The 20,910-nt window shown below is 65.9% G+C and overlaps 1 protein-coding gene across 14 annotated transcripts; it reads left to right on the top strand.

Moving 5' to 3' along the window:
• The first annotated feature begins 2,528 nt into the window (after positions 1-2,528).
• PHLDB1 (pleckstrin homology like domain family B member 1) lies at positions 2,529-20,359 on the top strand. Of its 14 annotated transcripts, none has more exons than XM_062608551.1 (26): positions 2,529-2,907; positions 4,068-4,169; positions 4,561-4,684; positions 4,763-4,933; positions 6,632-6,757; positions 8,143-9,227; positions 9,969-10,211; positions 10,284-10,421; positions 10,538-10,675; positions 12,513-12,641; positions 13,756-13,911; positions 13,992-14,102; positions 14,286-14,375; positions 14,662-14,784; positions 15,567-15,704; positions 16,225-16,380; positions 16,785-16,952; positions 17,257-17,373; positions 17,462-17,579; positions 17,779-17,823; positions 18,233-18,524; positions 18,632-18,722; positions 18,804-18,950; positions 19,060-19,279; positions 19,374-19,459; positions 19,986-20,359. In XM_062608551.1, the coding sequence occupies exons 1-26, from the start codon at positions 2,716-2,718 to the stop codon at positions 20,124-20,126; spliced, it is 4,647 nt and encodes a 1,548-aa protein (XP_062464535.1). In that variant the 5' UTR covers positions 2,529-2,715; the 3' UTR covers positions 20,127-20,359. The 14 variants fall into 14 exon arrangements, with proteins under 14 accessions (XP_062464535.1, XP_062464537.1, XP_062464539.1 ...); XM_062608553.1 differs by having other exon boundaries at positions 2,530-2,907; positions 4,071-4,169; XM_062608555.1 differs by lacking the exon at positions 14,662-14,784 and having other exon boundaries at positions 2,531-2,907.
• The last annotated feature ends 551 nt before the right edge of the window (positions 20,360-20,910 follow it).

The following is a 20,910-nucleotide window of genomic DNA, read 5'->3' as shown; positions in this document are numbered from 1 at the left end:
GGAGGCGACCGACAGCGGCGGCGGGACCGGAGGAGCTGAGCTGAGCTGAGGTGAGCGGTAGCGAAGAACGGGCCGGGCTCGGGGCACCGGGGACGGCTTGTGGCGGGGGGACCCCACTCGTGCACCGGGAACCGCTTCCCCCAGGAAGCGAGTGGGGTCCAGGTCTGCCGGGACCCCCCCAAGGGCAACGCGTTGGGGTACGGTGAGGGCAGGGGGCTCTGTCTGCGTCTGCGCTGGGACATGGGATGTGTGGGGGTGCCACTGCCCGCCCGGGGGCTCCCAGGAACGTGTGCGCGGAAGGAGCTGCAGGCGGGAGACCAGGAGAAGCCTTCAGGCGCTGTGGCACGTTTTGGGGGCACACGGGTGGGCTGGAACCTGGGTTCTGGGGGTCCACATCACGTTGGGTTTTGTCGGTGTGGGGGCCCTGAGAGCATCCAGCCCCACGTGGGAGGCTGGACCAGGCGCTCCCGACCCCGAATCCCACCGGGATCGTGGGTGGCCGCAGGCAGGGATGGGCGCTTGGCCGGAGCCTGCCCCCGCTTGTCCCCGGCTCCTCTCGGGGAGCCTGGGAAAGGCGCTGGCCTGGCCGGACCCCGCTCTGCAGCGGGACCTTGTTTACTCCGGCTTCCTGACGCGCTCTCCCCGCGGGTCCTGCGCCGCTGCCAGGAGGCCCGAGGAATTTGGCAGCCCCAGGAGGAGCTCAGCTGCTGTGCACAGGGCGCTGCGCTCTGGCCCTCCTCCCGCGGCACCCATCCCTCCCCGGGCACGGGCAGCCGCGGGGCTGCTTCGGCAGCAACTTGTACGTTTGGGTTTGCCGCGCGGTGCCAGCGTTGTGTGTGCGGGGCGGCAGTGGGCAGGGTGATGGAGATGCGGGTTTGCGTGACCAGGCGGTGCTTGCTGGCAAGACACCAGCAAGGAGCGGAGCGGTGCCCGTTTTGGAGAGGTGAGGTTCACCCGTGCTCCTCTCCCACTGAATCTAGGGCTGGGTAACAAGATTGTGCCAGGGACCAGTTGCAGAACTCGGTGCTGTGGTTTCCCTGTCCATGCTGTGGTGGGCAGAGCCACGTGCTGATGTTGGGCTTGGTGCTTGAGCTCTGAGCGTGGTCAGGACCGTGTACGGAGCTGGTTCGTTGTGGGGAGCATCGGGAGCAGGAAGCTGGGCTGCACGCCCTGCCTGACCCAAGCACACTCGGGCATCCCCCAGCACGCAGAGAGCCAGAGGCACGATGCCGGCAGAGCCGCGGGCTCAGCCGAGTGCAGCTGCGCTGCGGAGGAGCGGGAGCACTTCCCGGGAGCGCTGAGATCAGCGGGTGCGGCCGGGATTCCTCCGCTCCCTCCGGAGCCGTCTGGCAGCTGATTTACGGTGATGTTATTGCCAGGGGCGTTGCGTTGTCACAGCAACCGCGATGCAGCCCCCTCTGCAGTCCCTCGCCTGGGTGGGATGGCGCCGGCTCGGTGTTCCCTGCTCGATGTGGGGCAGCCCCAAGTCTGAAGGAGCAGGCTCCTCGCTCCGCTCCAGCTTTGTGCTGGAGATGGGCTCCCCATTCCCAGCTGCCGGCGGAATGACCGGTTGTTTACTGGAGTGGAGGGTGTGGGAAGGGGTAAGCGCGCCCTAAGCGCGTTAGCAGATGGGGAGCAAGCAGGCAGCCAAGTTGGATGGAGGCTGCAATGCTCTGCGGTGCGCGCCCGTTAGCTCGGCCTTTCTGGCTTCCTCCTGTGACTCACCCAGCCATGAGTGGGGAGGAGAGGCTGCGTCCCGGGATGCCGTGTGCCTACCCCTGCATGGCTGGCACCGCGAGGGATGCATGGCAGGGTGTGCCAGGCTGTGCTCCGCTGCACCGGCATGGCCCTTGTGTGACCGGGGACTGGTCGTGCCCTGGCTGCACCCCAGCCGGTAGCACAGGGGGCGGCGCCGTGGTCTGCCCACCGACTGCTGTGGGCAGGTTGAGTCCCGGTGGGCAGCCGCACGTCAGGCAGGGGCAGACCCTGTGCGGTGGGGGCAGGCAGGGCGCGGTGGTGCAGGGGAGCGCGGTGGTGATGGGGGCACAGTGCCGCCCGTCCGGCACCGGCGGGGGCCCCGCGTTGGCAGGGGCTGGGCGTCCACCCAGGTGAGGCCTCTGCCTGCGCCCGGAGAAGAAAGGGGCTTTTGTCCTCGGGGAGGCCGGGCTGAGCGGGGGCCACGGCGGCCGGGGGCTGGCTGGCGGTAACCGAGCCCGACCCCTTGGCATTTGCTGCCTTCGCCGCTTCCCACGGCGGGAACAAGCGGCGCGTTCTGCAGGCGGCGGCGGGAGAAGAAAGGCCGCCTTGTCCGCCCCAGCGCTGGGGCGCCGGCCGGGGCAGCCGCGCTCCCGCCCCGCATTCCGACGGCAGAGCCGGCGGGAGAGGGGCTGCACCCCCGAGGCACGGGCAGGGGGACGGCGGCCGTCCCTGGCGCACTGAGGAGCCAGGTGAGGGGCTCCCGTGGAGGGTGATGCTGGGGGGCTGGTGCCCGTCAGTGTTGGCGTCGGGGAGCAGCCGGATGCCAGGGGTCGCTTCCCGGTGTGCCTGTGGAGCGAGGGGTGCTGGGTGGAGCGAGTTTGGGCAGCAGGAGTGGGGGTGACCCCCTGAGCATGGGGCTGGCGTCCCGCAAGATGCCCACCCAGCTCCACCAGCACAGCCGTGCTGGGAAGGGGTTAACGCCGGTGCAGGATCCCACCCTGGCCCCGCTCCCTTCCTATGCAGCCGCCTGGCCCCTCCTGGCTTTTCCTCCTTCCCGAACACTGTGGCTCGGCTTGGGTGCCAGCGAGGGTCAGGGACTCGGCGGGGCTCTGGGGTCTCCGGATGCTGGGAAGCGTGGCCCCCCTGCCCCCGGGGGACATGGGCACCCTACCACGGAGGGTCTCGCTCAGCACCAGGACGAGGTGGCAGGTAAGGGAAAGCAGGGTCCTGTCCCTGCAGCCAGTGGGCCGCGGGGAGGTCTTCCTGGGGTACCGCCTCTCCACATCCCCTTGCAGCCGAGCTGTCCCCACCCCGCGTGGGGCGGCCGCGGTCCCCACGGAGCCCTGGCTGTGGGGCGGGCGGCCCTGGTGTCGCACGGAGCCGCGCGGGCTCTGTCCCAGCCCGGATCCCACGCCTGGTGTTTTCCAGCGCCTCATTTTTTCCGCAGTGTGTAAGAGCCGCCCGCTCGCCCCCGCAGCCCAGCGCGGCTCTGGCCCAGCCGGGGGGGGACCCTCGCCCCGCGGGCTGCGGGGCTGGCGGTGCAGGGGGCGGCGCTGCAGGGAGCCGAGCCCAGCGCTCCCCCCTGTGTCCCCGGCTGTCCCGGCACCGGGGTGCCTCGGGCAGTGGGAGCGCTCCCCGGTTCGGTGCGGCTGCCCCGGCCTTCCCGGGAAGGGTTAAGCCGCGCTCGGCCAGGCCCCGGGCGGAAGGGAGGGACGTGGGGAGCAGGAGACGGTAAATTTAGTAACCCCGAAGCATCGCCTGGGCTGCGACTGTGGCGTGAGCACCGGGTGACGGAAATGATTCCTCCCGGAGCTGCCTCCTGCCTGTGCCTCCCGTGGGCACGGGTGCCAGCGTGCAGGCAGGGGCACGGTGTACTCAGCTCGGCTCGTGCACCCCGAGGTGCTGCTGCGCTGGACTGTGCAGGAGCAAAGGGAGGTGTGCGCCTGGGATAGGCACTCGGGTGTCAGGGATTAGGCAGATGTTGCTGGGCGCAGCTGGATCCTGTCCTCTTGAGTCCTCATCCATCAGTGGCAATTGGGGTCTGGCTGCCCACTGCTCTTGCTGTTTAGTGTGTGCGCTTCCTACACCAGTTCCCCAAAACCGAGCTGGTATTCCGGCTCCTCCTGGTGCCATGTCCCGTCCTGATGCTTGGAGTACATCGGTTTGCGGGGGGATGGGGGCTCGTGCCTCACCAGGCGGGATGCTCGTGGCTTTGGGCAGCTGGGAATGGAAGCTAAGGAGGGGAATCCTCGTGGGAAATGCTGGTCGGATGGGGTTTGTGAGGCTGCCGCTCAGGCAGAGATGTGCAGCAGGAGTACGGGAGAGCAGTGCCCAGCATGGTCACCTGGATGTGCTGTTTCTTCTGGCAGCAGCCTGTGTCCGAGAGCACCCCGCGTCTCCGAGCAGGCACCATGGAGGCATCCAGCAGGACCCCTGCCAGCCCAACCCGTAGAGTCCAGACCATCATCCAGGTGAGCACACAGGGCCACAGGACCGGGACCCCTTCTCCACCCCAGCCAGCCCTACCACGGGTGGCTGGCACTGTTTTCTGGCCTCTCCTCATCCCAATCCTATTACGGGATCGGCAACAAAGCCCATTGAGCTAAGCGGCTGGCATCTTGGATCCTCTTAGATAGAGCCCAAGCCTTGGAGATCTTCCACTCCCACAGCAGCTCACGTCTGCTCCCTGGGGCAGCCAGCATGGGTGGGATGGAGTCCTCAGCTCCTGCATCCCACTGCTGGGCTGTCCTGCAGGCACACCCCTGTGCTGGGCATTGCTCCCTGTACCTGGCCAGGTGGGCAGCGCAGGGGAGCAGGCTGCAGGCATAGGGGTGGTGAGCATCCCTCCCTCTCCTCCTGCAGAACAGCCCTCTGGACCTGATTGACACGGGCAAGGGACTGAAGGTGCAGACGGAGAAGCCACATCTGGTGAGCTTGGGCAGTGGTCGGCTCAGCACCGCCATCACGCTCCTGCCCCTGGAGGAAGGTGAGTGCTGGCTGCCAGCAGGTCCCCATGGGCACGCTGCCGGTGGTAGGGAAGCTGAGCTGTTCTCTCTGCCAGCAGGGAAGACCACCATTGGCACGGCCACGACAGACATCATCCTGCAGGGCCCTGGGCTGGCTCCCCAGCACTGCTACATCGAGAACGCTGCGGGGACGCTCACCCTACACCCCTGCGGCAATGCTTGTGCCATTGATGGTGTGCCAGTGCGGCGGCCCACGCGCCTCACCCAAGGTAGGGATAGTCTGTTCTGCTCTGCTCTGCTCCGGAGCAGGGCCTGGTTTGCGGTGGCCTGCTCTGAGGTATTGGGGTGTTTGTGGATCCATCCTGCGCTCGCACATCCCAGCTGCGATGTTCCTGTCTCTTTGCTCTGGGGTGGGGATGTGCCGGATGCTGGCACCGCTGGGGAGCTGATGAGATGCGGAGGCAGAAAGTGAGTGTGCCGACCAGGGATTGATCCCTGCCATTGTACCCGCTTCCCAGCCAACAGTGGAAGTGCTCAGCCAGGTTTGGGAAGGGGATGAGTGGAGAAAACGGCCCGGGTCTCCCTGGGCATCGCTGCCGGTGGCCTTGTATGGCCGGAGGGGCCTGGACCCTCCTGTGTCCCCGCCGCCGCTCCCGGGGCACCGCGGGCAGATCCGGGGGCCCCGCGCTCCGGTTCCTGGGAGGACCCCGCCCGGCGGCGGAGCAGCGAGAGGCCCGGCCCCCTCCGTCCCCGCCCGCCCCTCCTCGGGGGCGGTGCGCGGCGCTGCCCGGGCGGCGGCGGCGGCGGCGGCTCGGTGAGTGCGGCGGGGCCACGCGTGCCCACGGCGGGGAGGGCGGTGTTGGGGGGACCCCACTTTGCTCCCCCCGGGCGGCCGCGGTGCAGCCCGTGCGCCTTCCCCTGCTCCCCTCGGGGAAGGGGGGACCCCGCCGTGGGGGGCGGCCCCTCGAGGGACAATGGGAGCCACGAAGCCGCCTGTGAACGGGCGCGACGGCTCCGGTGCTGCGGGTCCCGGCGGGTCCCGGTGTTCCCAGGTCGGGCGGTGAGAGCCGTGTTCTGCTGGGGTGCAGGCAGAGACCCCGGTTCTCCTGCGGGCAGCAGGCAGGGCGCAGGGCAGGGTCAGTGTCTGTGCCTGGCCACAGCGGGGCAAGCTGCGAGGCCGGCACTCGGGGTGTGGGACGGGGGTACCCCGCTTGGCTGGGGTGATGCGCGGCTCTGCCGGTGCCGATGTGCGGGGAGGCTGCAGGTCGCTGGAGGAGCCGTCGCCCATTGCCAGGCCGGGCACTGGCATTGCCCCGCAGCCGGCGGGATGCTCTTGCCAAGCCGGGGTGCTGCTGGGGAGCGGGACTCCTTCCCTCGGCCCCGCTCGGACAAGGCAGCCAGGCCCCCGCAGCGGCGGTGGCCGTTAATCCGCGCGGCGTCTCGCTCGCTGGGTGCTCCACAAACCACGTCCCCTCCGGCGAGGGATTTTCGGCTGTCGGTGCAGAGCGAGCCTCTCCCCGTGGCTCCGGCGGGCGCTTCAAAGCGGGGTGTGTCTGCAGCGGCACGGAGCCTTGCAGCCGCCCGACGCTCCCGGCACGCGGCTCCCGGCCCCCCGCCCCTGCCCGGCCCGCCCGGCTCCCCCGCTGCTCCCGGCCCCTTCCCCCGAGAGGCTGCGCCTCGGGCCGGGGACAGGAGCTGTCTTGTCTGGGGCTGGCAGCCGCGCAGGCCCTGGAGCATCGCCAGCGCCGCCGCAGCAGCGCGGCCCCGCCGGGGACCCCAGCTGTGCCTGTACCGGCGACGCGCTGCCTGCCTGCAGCTGCCGGGGAGTGACCTGGATTTCAGCCTCCCCGTAAGCCGCTGCTGACGGCAGGAGCCCGCTCCCCTCCTGGGGATGAGCCTTAGGGCTGGCCAGTGCCCGGCTGCGGCCGCACCTCTCTCTGGCTGAGCCCTGTCCCCTGTCTCCACAGGGTGCACCATCTGCCTGGGCCAGGCCACCTTCCTCCGGTTCAACCACCCCGCTGAGGCCAAGTGGATGAAGAGCATGATCCCGGCGGGGGGCAGGAGCCCAGCGGCTCTCTACGGGCTGCCAGCAAGTAAGTGCCCAAGCGAGGCGGTGGGGATGCTGGCCCGTGCCACAGCCTGCCCAGCACGCAATGCTCTCCAGCCCTGTCCCCCGTGTTTGGGAGCAGGGCTCACGCCTGGCCACAGATGTGCCAGCCGTTGTCTTGGCACGGCAGTTGTGCTGGTGTTCGTTAATGATTAATGTCACCTCGGAAGAGGGTGATGGCGAGGGCAGCGAGGCACAGCTCCCACCTCTGGCCAGCCTGGCTGTGGCAGAGCCGTCACCCATCGTCCCACGCTGAGGATGGGTGCGTGGGGCCCCTGCTCTGCCTTGGAGCGGGTGTTTACATTTTGGGGTGGCCACGCAGAGGCTGTGAAGGCCGTTTCCCCGGCTGCAGTCATCTCGCTGGCTGCTTATCTTGCTGTGTCTGCCTGTCTGTGGGGTCGGCAGGATTTGTGCCGGCGCCACGCCTGGTTCCCGGGGATGTTCGCATCCCCAGCAGCGATCCCTGGGCTGGTAGCCCTTCTCCCTGCCCCGACCGGCACGACCTGGCACGGAGAGAGGAGCTTGGCAGCCTCGCCGTGCCACGTGTGTGTCGGGAAGGCAGCACACCCTGCAGCCGGGGGACGGGAGGAGGGACATCGGGAGGTGGCGTGGCCACGGAGCAGGATGTGGCCAAGGAGCATCCCATGTGGGCCCCGCGCAGTCCCTCGGGCACCTGCGGGAGCAGGCAGGATCACACAGGCCGTGCTGAGGCACATCTCTCTGGGCATAGAGGCATTGCTGGCCGCCGCATGGGAGCCGCTGGGTGCCAGGGGTGACGCAGCTCGGGTGGCACGTTCTCCTGGCTAGGCTCCGTTCTCCTGGCCAGGCTCCGTGCCTGCCGCTATTGGCTCGTCCCCTGAGTGACAGGCACATCGGTGCTGCGCTGGGAGGACAGGGCAGCCTGGGGGCACAGGAAGGCTGCAGATGACACGGCAGTGGGTCTGGATATGCCGCAGGGCTGCACTCGGTGGCTTTTGGCTGTTCATCTCTGCCCTGTTTCTGGGGTGCCAGAGCGTGCCAGGGATGACTGGTGGGCACCAGCGGCTGGCACAAGCAGCCGCTCCCGAGGGAGTGGGGCTGGGAGCTGTGGCAGCGCGGGGATGTCGGGAGCAGGAGCAGGCGGCTGTGCTGTGCTATCAGGTTTCTGTCTCCCTGGTGATGATGGGGCCAGCGGGATACCAGCCTCCTCCCTGGCCTGGCTCCCCGGCCACAGTGGGAAATGGTGGCAGTGGGGCTGGGGGGAGAGGAGCTGAATCCCGGCACTGGCTCTGCAAGGCTGCATCAGGGGGTGATGCTCTGTGGGATGCCAGCCCTAGCAGGGGCTGTGGGGGGTCTTGCCATGCTGACACCTGCTCCTGTGTCTCCCCACAGAGGCCGAGCCTCTGGTGAATGGTGGCCACCAGCCGCCAGAGCATGGGTGTCCCAGCCACAGCTCCCTCGTCAGCTCCATCGAGAAGGACCTGCAGGACATCATGGACTCGCTGGTGCTGGAGGAGTCGGCATCTCCTGCTGGCAAAAAGCCCCCTGCCCGCGGCCGGTCTCCTCTGTCCCCTGTGGTGAATGGGGGTGGGCGCTGCCTCCTGTCCCCCCCACCCAGCCCCGGAGCCACGTCAGGGGGCTCCAGCTATGAGAACTTCTCCCCGCTCTCGTCCCCGGCCAGCAGCGGTGGCTACACCAGCCCTTCGCCCAGCAGCCAGGAGCAGGGTCCAGCCGTGCCACCCCTCGTCCCGCTCCGCTCCTCCAGCTACAACCATGCCGTGCAGCCACCCCCTATGCCTGGCGGGGGACCTGGCGACCCTTGGCCAGCCGAGCGGCTCGGGGAGCACCGGGCAGGCAGCCCCCGGCTGACACCCAGAGCAGCCCCGCGGCCACGGGCAGCCCTGCAGGAGCGACCCCCCAGCCCCTTCCGGGAGCCACGGGACCTGCTGGTCCCCGGCTGGCAGCCCCCCAGCAGGGCAGCTCCGGAGACCCGGCTGCAGCCCCCCGAGAGCCCGCGGGCAGCCCGGAGGAACATGGAGAGCATGCGGGAGCTGCCCCCGCTGAGCCCATCCCTGTCTCGCCGCGCCGCCAGCCCCCGTGTGGTCCCCGAAGCCCCATCCCCGCAGCCCCGGCTGGGCAGGGAGGTGCCCGGCAGCCCCCGCACCCGGCGCAAGGGCCTGGAGGAGCCGCGGGGCACCGGGAGCCCCTCACCCCCGCTGCCAGTGGACACCCCCCAACGCCGCCCCAGCTTCGGCTCCTGCCTGAGCCCTGCCTACGGGCTGGGCTCCACGGCCATGCCCTCGCCCCGGCAGAGCCCCCGCAACCCCAGGAAGGCCCTGGGGGACCCCCGGCTGCCGGCAGGGCCGCGGGAGCGCAAGAACAGCATCACCGAGATCAGCGACAATGAGGACGAGCTGCTGGAGTACCACCGACGGCAGCGGCAGGAGCGGGTGCGGGAGCAGGAGATGGAGCGCCTGGTGAGCCCTGCGGCCGGGGGGCACATGGGACCGTGTTTGAGCGTGGGATGCCCTCTTTGCAAATGCCTTTTGGCTTTTGCTGCTTTAAAACCTGGCCCTTGCTCTCAGGGATTTGCCGCAGCTGCCGGCTTATCCGGGGGGATTACGACCAGGAGCGGCCGTCAGTGCATGGCAGCACAAAGTCCCCAGTTCGCAGCAGCCCAGGGACAGCCATGGGTCGGTCCCATGGCTCCGTGGGGCTGCATCTGAAATTGTGGCGCTCCTGCCTTTGCAAAGCCATTCACGTCTCCTCCTGCCCCACCAGTGCCGCGTCTGTCAGCGACGGTGCCGTGGCTTTGTGGGCATCACGTCTATATTTAGGGTAGATGGAGTTTTTATAGCGCCTGCAGCTGCCTGGGTGGGGTTTGCCCTGTGCATCTGCTGGAGCCGGGGCCGTGCTGGAGCCCTGTTGGCTCAGCCCTGACTCACGCCGGCGCGGGCGGCCTGACTCACTGCCTGGAAATAGCGGAGGTGCTCGGCAGCCACCACTGCTGCCTGGAATTAGTCTGTCCCCAGCTCCTGGTGCATCGTGTGCCTGGCGGGGGGCTGTGTTGGGCTTTGCAATGTCCCCAGCCCAGCCCAGCATGCGGGCAGGGCAAGGAGCAAGCCCACATCCCGGCGACTGCTATCGGCACAGGGTCCCGCGGGCTCTGCCAGTGGCCGTGCCGGGATGCGCACCACGCTGACCATTCTTCCCTGCAGGAGCGGCAGCGCCTGGAGACCATCCTGAACCTCTGCGCCGAGTACACCAAGACAGACAGCACCGAGCCGGGTGACGTGCACCGGCTCCTGGCTGGTGATGCGGATGCTGGCCGGCGGGCGCCCAGGGGTGCTGTGGCTCTGGGCTGTGCTGCCGAGGAGCTGCGGCAGAGGGAGAGCCTGGAGAGGTCGGATGAGGAGAACCTGAAGGAGGAGTGCAGCAGCACCGAGAGCACCCACCACGAGGTGAGGGCATGGTTGTGCCGTGCCGTGCCGCACCATGCTGTGCTGCACCGTGCCAACCTGCCCTCTCTGCAGCACGAGGAGCTGGCGGGCCCCCGGGCCAAGGAGGCACAGCGGCTGGAGGAGGAGCGTGCCAGCGTGCTCGGCCGCCTGGACCAGCTCAAGGGCCGCGTCAAGGAGCTGGAGCAGCAGCTGCAGGAGGTGTCGCGAGAGGTGAGGGGATGGGGAGCCCTGTTGGGTACCCTGCTGCTCACTGGCCAGCACCCAGTGCCATGGGCAGAGCTGGACCTGGCCGGGGCAGCCATCCTGATGTGGCCATGCCCATCCAGGCAGAGATGGAGCGGGCGCTGCTGCAGGGCGAGCGTGAGTCGGAGGCGGCACGGCTGCGGCAGGAGCAGGAGGCAGTGCAGCAGCTGCAGGAGAAGCTCTCCAGCCTGGATGCCAGCATCCGGAAGGAGCGGGACAAGGTGAGCCCTGTGTCAGGCTGTGTCGTGCGCTCCTCAGTGGTGCTGTGGTCCTCCGTGCTGCAGTGTTCCCATCTGGACATGTTCTACTGTCCCTGGGCTTTGCAGGGGCATTGAGGAACATCCACTCTGGGTTCACATCCTGGGGGGGATCTGTTGCTGTCTGCCTGGGTCAGGTCCAACAGTGCTGCCAGAGGAGGGCAGGGCTGGCACTTGGGCTGCGTTTCGGCCACCCTCTGTCACACCAGAGGGGTCTCACAGGGAGGTTTTGTGGTGTGGGGCTTTCCTGGACACCCACTGCCTGCAGTCGGCATCGCTGATGTGGAGTGGGGTCCTCAGTGCTCCCAATTCCCTGCCCTTGTGATGGGCTCTGTCTTGTGGCCAGTTCCCCCAGTGTGTTGCCCACTGGGGCATCTTCATGTGTGACGGTGGCTGCTGCTGTAGGGTTCGGCTCACTGGAGGTGGGCAGGAAATTGCGGCGGGTGTTCCCCTTGGCTCAGTGGCTGGGGAGGGGTCCTGGCCCCCTTCCCCTCAAGTGGTTTTGGCATCTTTGGTGCAGTTGCTGCTGTGATCTCCAGGCCGGCCTGAAGGCACCGTTGCCGCTTGACCTGGCTACTGGTTGCAGCCATCCTGCAGCCTTGCTGGCAGCGTGGCACAGCCCGGGGTCAGCTGTTCTGTTTGCCTGGGTCCTGCTGGCAGCTGGGGGCTGCAGTGATGCGGTGCTGATGTCTGTAGGGGTCTGGCTGGCCCCGTGTCTGTAGGTGCTGTTTGGTTGCCCGTGGCTGGGCAGAGCTGCCGTCAGTGCCTGCCAGCAGTGCCCGTGCGGTGTTTGGGGTTTTTGTCCTGTTTTGGTCTTCCAGCCCTTTGCAGGCATCTTCTCTAGGCAGGGGCAGCCTCATGCAGAGTTAGGAGAGGAGCATAGGGAAATCCAGCTCTGACCTGCTGACCTAACCACTGCTTTCCTAACCAGCCTGCACAGCCTGCACTAACTGTTCTCAAGTCTGCCAGCACCTCTGCGTGCCTGAGAGCTCCCAGGCACACTACAGCCCCTGTCTCGCCCTCCTGCATCCATAGATCCCCCATCTGTCTGTGCTGCCACAGTGTGTGTTTCCCAGTGCCTGACTGCCATATGGTGCTGCCAGACCTGCAGGAGGTGATCCCCTACGCCAGCCCCATGTTGCTGGCTTCCATTGTACTGCTCGTGTGGCTGTGGGAGGAAGGGCTGGGTATGTTTCTCCCTCCTCCCAGGTCCAGGAGCAAGTGTCTGCGACTAACTTTACATAGCCTGAGCATCTCTGATAGCAGGGTTGGACCTCAGTCTCCTGTCTTCACTGCCATCCTGCAGGCAGCCCCCTCCTCCCGACGTATGGGGTGGTCCATGGTCCCTCAGCCTCAGTAGGTGTAGATGGGACCTGCTGTGTTTTAATTGGCAACATCTCGGATGGTGAGCACCAAGTAGCAAAGCTGGTTAGTGGTGATTCAGAGTGATCCACTGTGGTGCAGCCGTCTGCAGGATCAGGATGACTTTATCCATGCTGTCAGCACGGATCTTTTCATGGCCCACAAGTGGGCTTTTGGCACGTGAACACAAGGCTGAGGTCGAGGGCTGGCCATAACCCCTCTAACACTGCCCAGCCTGGGTCCCCATGGCTGTTCCTCTCTCGATGCCTCTGTAGATGCCGTGATGCTCCTCCCTGCGAGCCTCCTCTTCAGCCAAGCCCCTCTCTAACTCTGCAGCTTCTGCATGGTGCCAACTTGAGAAGTGTTTTCTCTCTTCTCTTTCTTTTTTTTTTTGTTTTCTTTTCTACTTTTTGTTTTGTCTCGTTCTCCCCCGATTCAGGAAAGGGCAAAGGTTGATGCTGAAAGGAAGGAGCTAGAGCAACTCCGGGCGCTTTACCATGAGTCGAAGAGCCACCTTGATAAGTGCCCTGAGTCAATGCGGGAGCAGTTGCGGGAGCAGATGCGAAGGGTCAGTGTCTCCCCCCACCCCTCCCGGACCATGGCCCACCTCCCTCCGCTCCAGCTTAGGCCAGCTCTTCCCTGCCAGCCGGGGCCGCACGGGGAGCATCACACCCGGGCTGGAGGTGGCCTCCACTGTCCTGGTAAGCTTCCGCTCGCCCAGACCCAGGGCGCAGTGCTGGCTTGGCAGAGCATCGCCAGGGAGCTGCCGTGCTCCCCTGGACCGGTCCTGCCCCCAGAGGAGGGCAGGCTGGGGAGACTCGGGGACCGCCGGGTCCTCATCTCGCAGCTTCCAGCTATTTCCTGAGAGCGTTTATTTACACGGTGCCGTCAGTTTACATTATCGCCGGTCTGCAGCATTTTTTCCCATTATCTGGTATTTTCCAGTAGTGTCTGACCTTTCCCAGCCCTTGCTGTGCAATGAACCCTCTTTGCTGCAGCCTGCTTAGGGCAGGCACCCCCATGCTGGATGTGGGTCCCAATGTGCAGCAGGCAGGGACAGTGGTGGGTTAGTCCCAGTGTGTGGGAGCCCTCGGCAGCCACCACGCTGGTGGTGCCATGCCATTCCACAAGAGCAAGGGGTGCCCTGCTCCCAGGGCAGGATGGAGCGCATCCCCATGGCGAGCCTGATGTGATTTCTGCACTCTGAGCTGGGTGCTGCCGTGTGCTGTCGGTGCTCAAAGGCTGGGAGGATGCTGTTTGTCCAGCATGGTGCTCATCCATTAGGGCTCTGCTGCCCATCAGCTGATGATGCAGGGTTGCATGTTGGTGGTTACGGCAGCGTATGGTGTTTTGCCGCTTGGCAGGGCACGGTGCTGGCCCGGATGTGGTTCAATGAGGGCACCTAGCCTAAAGCCATGGCGAGCTCGTCGTCACCTGGGGGTGACAGCTCTGAGCTGGTCTGTGGCCAGCACCGCCATCACCTTCTCCAGCTGGGTAGAGGTAGCTGGTGTTGCTGGTGCCAAGCAGGAGGGAAAGCTGCCTGCACAGGGCACCGGGGACAGGTTTTGCCATGGGTTCCTGTCCCTGGCCAGCCCCAGCAGGTCATGGGGGCACGTCAGGAGGTTTTGCTGTGGGATGCCTGTCCAGAGGGGGTGACCCACTGTGCCCTTGTGTGTCTGCAGGAGGCAGAGGTGCTGGAGACCGAGGCCAAGCTGTTTGAGGACCTGGAGTTCCAACAGCTGGAGCGGGAGAGCCGCCTCGAGGAGGAGCGTGAGGCGCGGGGGCAGCAGCTCCTGCAGAGCCGGGCCGAGTGCCACCGCAGCATCACCCGCAGGAAGGTAGGGAAGGAGAGGGCAGCGGGTCCAGGCTGTGCCGCACGGCTCGCCGGCAGCCAGCTCATTCCCTCTCCTGCTCCCAGGAGCGGGTGGCTGCCCTGGATGCCCAGGCTGCCCAGATCCGGCTGCAGAGTGCCCAGGAGGCCGAGCACCTGGCCAGGGAGAGGAACAGTGTCCTGCAGCTCCTGCAGAAGGTAACGCAGCCATTGGCAGGTCAATGTCTGCTCCCCGGCCCTAGGGGTGCCTGAGGCAGGGGGTGAGGTTGTGCTGGCTCTTCCTGGGGTGCTGGCAGTCAGGGTGAGCTTGGGGGACCGGGCATGGGGTGCTGGGCTGGTAGCCATCAGGTGCCTCTGCTCTCACTGTCACCCTGTGCTCAGGAGAAGGAGAAGCTCGTGTCTCTGGAGAGGCGATACCAGCTCGTCACAGGCGGCAGGAGCTTCCCCAAAATGTCTTCAGCTCTCAGAGAGGTAAGTGGAGAGATTGGAGGTACGGTCCCTAGGGCTGCTCTGCTGCCACCCCAAGCACTGTTGCTCATGCTGGCACAGGGGACTCCTTCCAGTTCATGTCCAAAGACTTGTAGGTGGGAGTGGGTCACCCCGTTGCCCCGCTCGTGGTTCTGAATGGGGACCCGGTGCCCCCCGACCTGCTGCTGCAGAGAAGGGCAGGATGGCACAGTCCCCTGTGCCTGCCTGCAGCAGGGCTTCTGCTGCTGCCCGTGCCCGCCTTGCCTATGTCATCTTTGACCTCCAACAGGAGACCCTCCATATCTCAGAGCCTTATGAGCTGTTGGAGGGAGCTAAGCCCCTGAGCCCCCCGCCGGCTGCAGCTGCCTCCTTAGCTTCTCCTGCCGCCCGCTCCTACCCCAGGGCACACGAGGTAACAGACTAACCGCACGTGCCGGCCCGCTTACCCCTCCTCGGCCGAGCCGCCACCAGACCCCTTGGGTGCACTAACACCGCCGTCGGGCAGCAGGGCATCCCCGCGGCACAGCAGCGGCTGCGGTGGCACGGCTGGGCCCTTTCTCATTCAGCCCTGGAGCCGCTGTGCTCATTAACACTCTCCTGAGGTGCTCTCCTGAGCCTGATGCTCGGTTTTTAACCCCATGTGGCACAGGCGTCCCTGCACCCCCCCCTGCCGCTGCTGACCCGCAGCTGGGCTGTTTCTGGGAGCATCCTTTAGGTTCCTGCTAGCCAGAAAAAAGAGCAAATCCCCAGCTTTAGCATGTTTGGTTCAAAAAGGGTGAGGGAAGTGGATTTTAAAGTGGCTTAGAACAGGCTGAGTTCTGTGGTGGGGGCCTCGTCTGGTGCTAATGCACCAGAGAGAGCTTGCGGCTGGGGACCCCAAGATGTGGGTGATGGGGAACGGGTGAAGGTGCATTGTCAGGGCAGGCTCCATCTCCAGCCTTCACCCAGCAAGGCTGTGCCTAAGGCAGGAGCGAGGCAGCTGGGACACCCAGCCCTGCTCGGGCAGCCACAGGCAGGGTGAGCAGTGGGGAAGGGAAGGGAAGAGAAAGGGAGGGAAGGGAAGAGAAAGGGAGGGCTGGGCAGGCGGCGGCGGGGATGTGCATGTGGGGAGATTTGCTCCCGCTTTGCAGTCGGTGCCGTGATGCCAGTGCATGGCTCTAACTCTCCTCCTTCTCCTCCGCTGTGGATTTCTAGGAGTACATGAGGCTGTCTGACGTTTTCAGGTTCTGCAGCAATGCGCACGGCCCCAGCCCGGACACTAAAGCTTCTGCTGCTGCCTCTGCTGCCGCTCAGCGCTCTTTCTTGCTTGCTGTACCTCCTGCAGCCGATGAGGTACCCGCTCCAGAGCATGCTCGGGTTCACTCCCTTGGGTTGCCACTGCATCCCGGGCAGCAATGAGGATGCTGCAGAGCACGTGGCCTCCCCGTGTGCCCTGGTGTTCAGAGCCCACCAGCTCTCTTGGGCTGTGGGGCCTCTCTGGCTGCAGCTGAGCAGGGAGCACAGGCTGGAGTCACCCAGTCTCCTTGGTGGGAGCGCTACTCAGCAGCTCTGGATGGGCTGTGCCCGCTGGGGTGGCAGCAGCAGGGCCGGGGAGCAGAGTGGGTGCTCAGCGGGGCGGGAGGCTGGCTCTTTGCTTGCCTCAGAACTGGGCTCGACCCAGTTCCAGCCTCCAGTCCCAGGAGAGGAGGGTGCAGAGCAGGCAGGGACAGAGCCAGTGCCCAGCAGCAGCTCCCGGCCTCCCAGGGACGTGGCACCCTCTTTGGGGGCCTGGAGCCGCCTGCTCACTCTGCTGTGCCTGCTTGCCCTTGCTCAGAGCCTCTTCTCCCAGTTTAATCTGCTTCTCTCTGCCCAGTATGTGACCGTTGAGCAGCTCTCAGGCATCCTGGGCCACCTCCACCCTGTTGCCGCTTCTCCACTGGCCTGCGCCCCTCCATCTCATTCATCTCCTTCAGGCTGCATTACTCCTCCTCCTCCTCCATCTCTCTCTTCTCCTTCCGTCTCTGCAGAGGTTTGTGCCCTTTTTCCCTTCCTCTGCCCCTGCGCCCTCCCTGGGAGGTGATGGGGATGCAGGGATCAGGGTGAGCTGTGGATGAGGCTGAGCGGCAGCGGGGCCTGTCTCCAGCTGCCTGCCTGGTGCCTTGCACCTGCCTGAGCCTGCGGTGCGGGGTAGGGGTTCTCTGTGCCCTCCTGGCACTTCCATTGGCTCTTGCAGGCACTACAAGCAGCCAAGGGGGTCCTGGAGCTGCGGGACTCAGCCAGGGAGGGTGCAGGGTCCTTGGGGTGTGCAGGTCCCATGCTGTGGGTGGTGCAGGTGCAAGCAGGGATGCTCTGACCTCTCTGTCTCTGTCCGTCTGTCTGTCCCTCTCGCTACGTTTCGCTCTTTGTCCTTTCTTATGCGGCGTTTCTCTCCAGATGGAGCAGCAGCTGCTGGGGGGCTCCGTGTGGCTCCCAGCTCTTGATTTAGAGAAGTGGTACCAGGAGGTCATGGCTGGCTTTGAGACCTCCTTCTTCTCTGTCTCTCCTCCTTCTTCCCCTCCTCCGCTTCCAGCTAAAGCTCACCTCTCTCTCAAGCCTCTCCAGGTAATCCCAGCTCGCTGTTGCTGGGGCTCAGGTTTTGGGGCTGCTGGCCGCAGCAGGAGCAGGACAGCATGGGGGTATTCCTGCCGGTTCCACATTGCAAGGCAGAGGCAGAACAGACCCGCAGCGGGCAGTACGCCTGGGGCAGGCAGCCACTGCCTCCTCTTGCCTGCACCTCTGCCAAGGTGGCACCCACACAGGGGCAGGATCTGGGGAGGGGATGCTCAGCCCCAGTGACAGCTGAGCCGTCTGTCCATGGGGCTTTTGCAGCCCCCCGTGACTCCCACCTTTGTGTCTCCATGCCCAGGTCTATCGTGCCAAGACAGAAGGTGACGCCGGTGTCCTCACACCTCGGATGAAGAGCGGGACCCCCTCATCCTCGCAGCTCAACCTCTCCGTGCTGGGGCGCAGCCCCTCGCCCAAGGTACTGCCACCGGGGGGAGCCGGCATTGCTTGGCCCCGGGCATGGGGGCTCCTGCGCGGCCGGTGCCAGCCCCTGTCCATCCCCACAGCCCAGCGCCTGCCGTCCTGTCCAGGGCCCCCTGAGCCCGGCGGGCAGCCTGCCCCACAACCTGGCGGCCACGCTGCAGGACATCGAGACCAAGCGCCAGCTGGCCCTGCAGCAGAAGGGTGAGCGCCGGTTCCGCGCCTGGCTCTGTGGCGTGGTGGGGCTTTGGGACACGCTTCCCCGCCGCCGCTCGGGCGATGGAGAGGGGAGCCCGGAGGAAGCAGCGGCGGTGCTCTGGAGGGACGCGGTGCCTCCCTCACGGTCTCTTGCTTCCCCCCCCTCTCTCCCTCCCGACCCCTCCACCTGACGGCGTGTCTGCAGCCGAACCGCTCCCAGCAGAGCCCTTGCAGCCGGGCGAGCTACCAGGTAGAGACGTGTGGTGGCTTGGCCTGCCTCAGGCAGCCCAGAGGCAGCAGCATGGCTGTTTGCTAGCACTGGGTGCCGTGTACAGGAGGGGCATGACCAGCCCAGGACCCCAGGTGCCTCCAGGCATCCGCTTAGGAACAGCCTTGTGCATTCCCAACTCGCTAATGCTTCACCCAGCCTGCTGCTGCCAGCCTGGTGCATGTGCTCCCCTTGGCTGCCTGGACCCCTTCCTCCTCCCAGAGGGGTGTTGCTTGCAGGGAGTAGTGAAGGCTCTCTCTGCTGCACCAACCATCCCTGCCAGCTCCAGCAGTGCCTGCTGTGTCTTCTCCTGCCAGTGCCATCCCCTCACCTGCAGTGGTGCGGCGCTGAGTGCGGAGTGCTCAGTTGTGGTTGTCTTCCCATGGCCCAGGTCAGCAGGTGATCGAGGAGCAGAAGCGGCGGCTGGCGGAGCTGAAGCAGAAAGCGGCTGCCGAGGCTCAGTCCCAGTGGGAAGCCCTGCACGGGCAGCCCCCCTTCCCCACTGCCTTCCCCCGCCTTGTGCATCACTCCATCCTCCACCACCACCGTCCCCATGGCGGTGGGCCCCGCGCCGAGGAGCTGGACCACGCATACGACACCCTCAGCCTGGAGAGCTCAGACAGCATGGAGACCAGCATCTCCACCGGCAACAACTCTGCCTGCTCGCCCGACAACATGTCCAGGTAACCCTGGGGCCAGCTGCCACGGCCGGAGAAACAGCCTGCTCTGCTGGCCACAGCGCCGGCTCGAGCTCCTTCGTGCTGGGATGGCAGCTGCGGCTCTCTTGCAGTGCCAGCGGCATGGAGGGAGGGAAGATCGAGGAGATGGAGAAGATGCTGAAGGAGGCACATGCGGAGAAGTCGCGGCTGATGGAGTCCCGGGTGAGCAGGGGCACCGGTGCCACGGCCAGCCAGGGTGCAGGGCCCCAGTGCTCAGAGCTGAGCGGCTGCGTGTGCCGGCAGGAGCGGGAGATGGAGCTGCGGCGGCAGGCGCTGGAGGACGAGCGCCGGCGCCGGGAGCAGCTGGAGCGGCGGCTGCAGGACGAGACCGCGCGGAGGCAGAAGCTGGTGGAGAAGGAGGTCAAGCTGCGCGAGAAGCACTTCTCACAGGTGAGGCGTGTGTGCCACCTGCAGCGCAGGATCCCTGCTCCCCACCTGTGTCCAGAGGGGATACGGTCCTTGTCCCACTGGCAGGCTTTGCAGGGCTCTGCTTTTCCAGGCTCGTCCCCTGACACGGTACCTCCCCATCCGCAAAGAGGATTTTGACCTGCGGCTGCACATCGAGTCCTCGGGCCACAGTGTGGACACCTGCTACCATGTCATCCTCACAGAGAAGATGTGCAAGGGCTACCTGGTCAAGATGGGCGGCAAGATCAAGTCGTGGAAGAAGCGCTGGTTTGTCTTCGACCGCATGAAGCGCACCCTCTCCTACTATGTGGGTGAGTCCCTGTGCTGCCCCTTGCCCCTTCCCGTGTCCCTCCCTGTGTCATCGCCTGCACACCATGATCAACACCGATTCCCTCTCTCGAGCAGATAAACACGAGACGAAGCTGAAGGGCGTCATCTACTTCCAAGCCATTGAAGAGGTTTACTACGACCACCTCCGCAGTGCTGCAAAGGTGAGAGCTGGGCACCGCTGCTGCCTCAATGCCCGTGGGGACCTCCTGGCATGAACCCCCATCATGCAGACAGGAGGCACTGGGGCAGCTCATGCCGGTGATGCTCCCAGGGTGATAGAATCATAGAATCCTGGAATGGTTTGGGTTGGAAAGGACCTTAAAGGCCATTCGGTTGCAACCCCTGCCACGGGCAGGGACACCTTCCACTGGAGCAGCTTGCTCCAAGCCCCTGTGTCCAACCTGCCCTTGAACACTGCCGGGGATGGGGCAGCCACAGCTTCTCTGGGCACCCTGTGCCAGCGCCTCAGCACCCTCACAGAGAAGAGCTTCTACCTAATATCCAATCTAAATCCATCGTTTCTCACTTAAAGCTGTTAAATCCATGATCCATGGCCCCCAGTGGCACCTCCTCCCCACGGTGCTTGATGGCAGGAGCCCGGTGCTGGGCCTTGTGGGGGCAGAAAGGGGAGCACAGTGCTGCTCCGAGGGAGCAGAGCACTGACACCATCCTCTTCCTCCTCCACAGAGCCCCAACCCCGCGCTCACCTTCTGTGTCAAGACGCATGACCGCCTGTACTATATGGTGGCCCCCTCGGCTGAGGCCATGCGCATCTGGATGGATGTCATTGTCACCGGGGCAGAGGGGTACACCCAGTTCATGAACTGAGGGTGGTGGGTGCTGCGCACCCTGGATCCACCAGCGCGCTGGAGTCCTGAGCTCCCCAAGCATCGGGGATGTCCTGGGGGGCCCGTGCAGTGGCCATGCGCCCGTGTCGGGTGCCACCAGCATCATCTGCTCAGCCAAGAGAGGAGTCGTTGTTTTCTTTTTTAAGTTGACTTTTTAAAAACAAATTTATTGGAAACCTGTCAAAGTGCTGAAACATAAAGAGCTGCCAAAGAGCTGCCTGTGCCCGGAGCTTTGTGCCGCGGGGAGGTGCCGGGTTTGGGAGGACGCTGCCACGATGCCAGCGGGATGGACCAGACCTGGATCCCCCCTTGGGACTCTTTTGTGACCCTGTGTTGTGCCGAGGTTGCGCAGTGAGTGCGGGGTGGGCTGCCCGGAACGCCGTAAAGCGTGTGGTGAAGCTGTGCCGTGCTCCTCGGGCCTGGCGGCTCTGCCTCGGGATGCAGGGACACGGCGCCGCGGCACCGGATCGGGCCCGGGGCGGTCCTGCAGACCTGGTGCCCGTGGGAAGCGGCGGGCGGGCGGGCGGGCGCTAGGACCCGAGGAATGGGCTCTCAGCAGCCAGGGGGCGTTACCGGCAGGCTGTTGCGCGCGCACGGGTGCGCCTGACGTCACCGCGCATGCCCCTCAGCCCGCCTCACGTTGCCCCGCCCCGCCGCGCTCAGGCCCAATGGGGCCGAAGCTCCCCTCGCTCCCGCTTCCGGCTTCTCCCGACGTGGCCCAATCGGGTGCGCGCGGGGCCCCGGCGCCGGCGGCCGCGCCAATG

The sequence above is a fragment of the Pezoporus occidentalis genome, unplaced genomic scaffold, assembly GCF_034315485.1.
Source record: "Pezoporus occidentalis ecotype Australia unplaced genomic scaffold, CSIRO_AGI_Poc_V1 ctg130, whole genome shotgun sequence".
Lineage (NCBI taxonomy): Eukaryota > Metazoa > Chordata > Aves > Psittaciformes > Psittacidae > Pezoporus > Pezoporus occidentalis.
This window is presented reverse-complemented; position numbering and strand designations above follow the sequence as displayed.

What these genes read in the sequence shown, in the direction of transcription:
- PHLDB1 (XM_062608551.1), top strand. Translation starts at nt 2,716, where the DNA reads ATGCAGCCGCCTGGCCCCTCCTGGCTTTTCCTCCTTCCCGAACACTGT. An exon ending in TCTCTACGGGCTGCCAGCAA is followed by an intron (nt 6,758 to 8,142) that starts GTAAGTGCCCAA and finishes GTCTCCCCACAG; the next exon opens with AGGCCGAGCCTCTGGTGAAT. An exon ending in GCAGCCGGGCGAGCTACCAG is followed by an intron (nt 17,824 to 18,232) that starts GTAGAGACGTGT and finishes CCCATGGCCCAG; the next exon opens with GTCAGCAGGTGATCGAGGAG.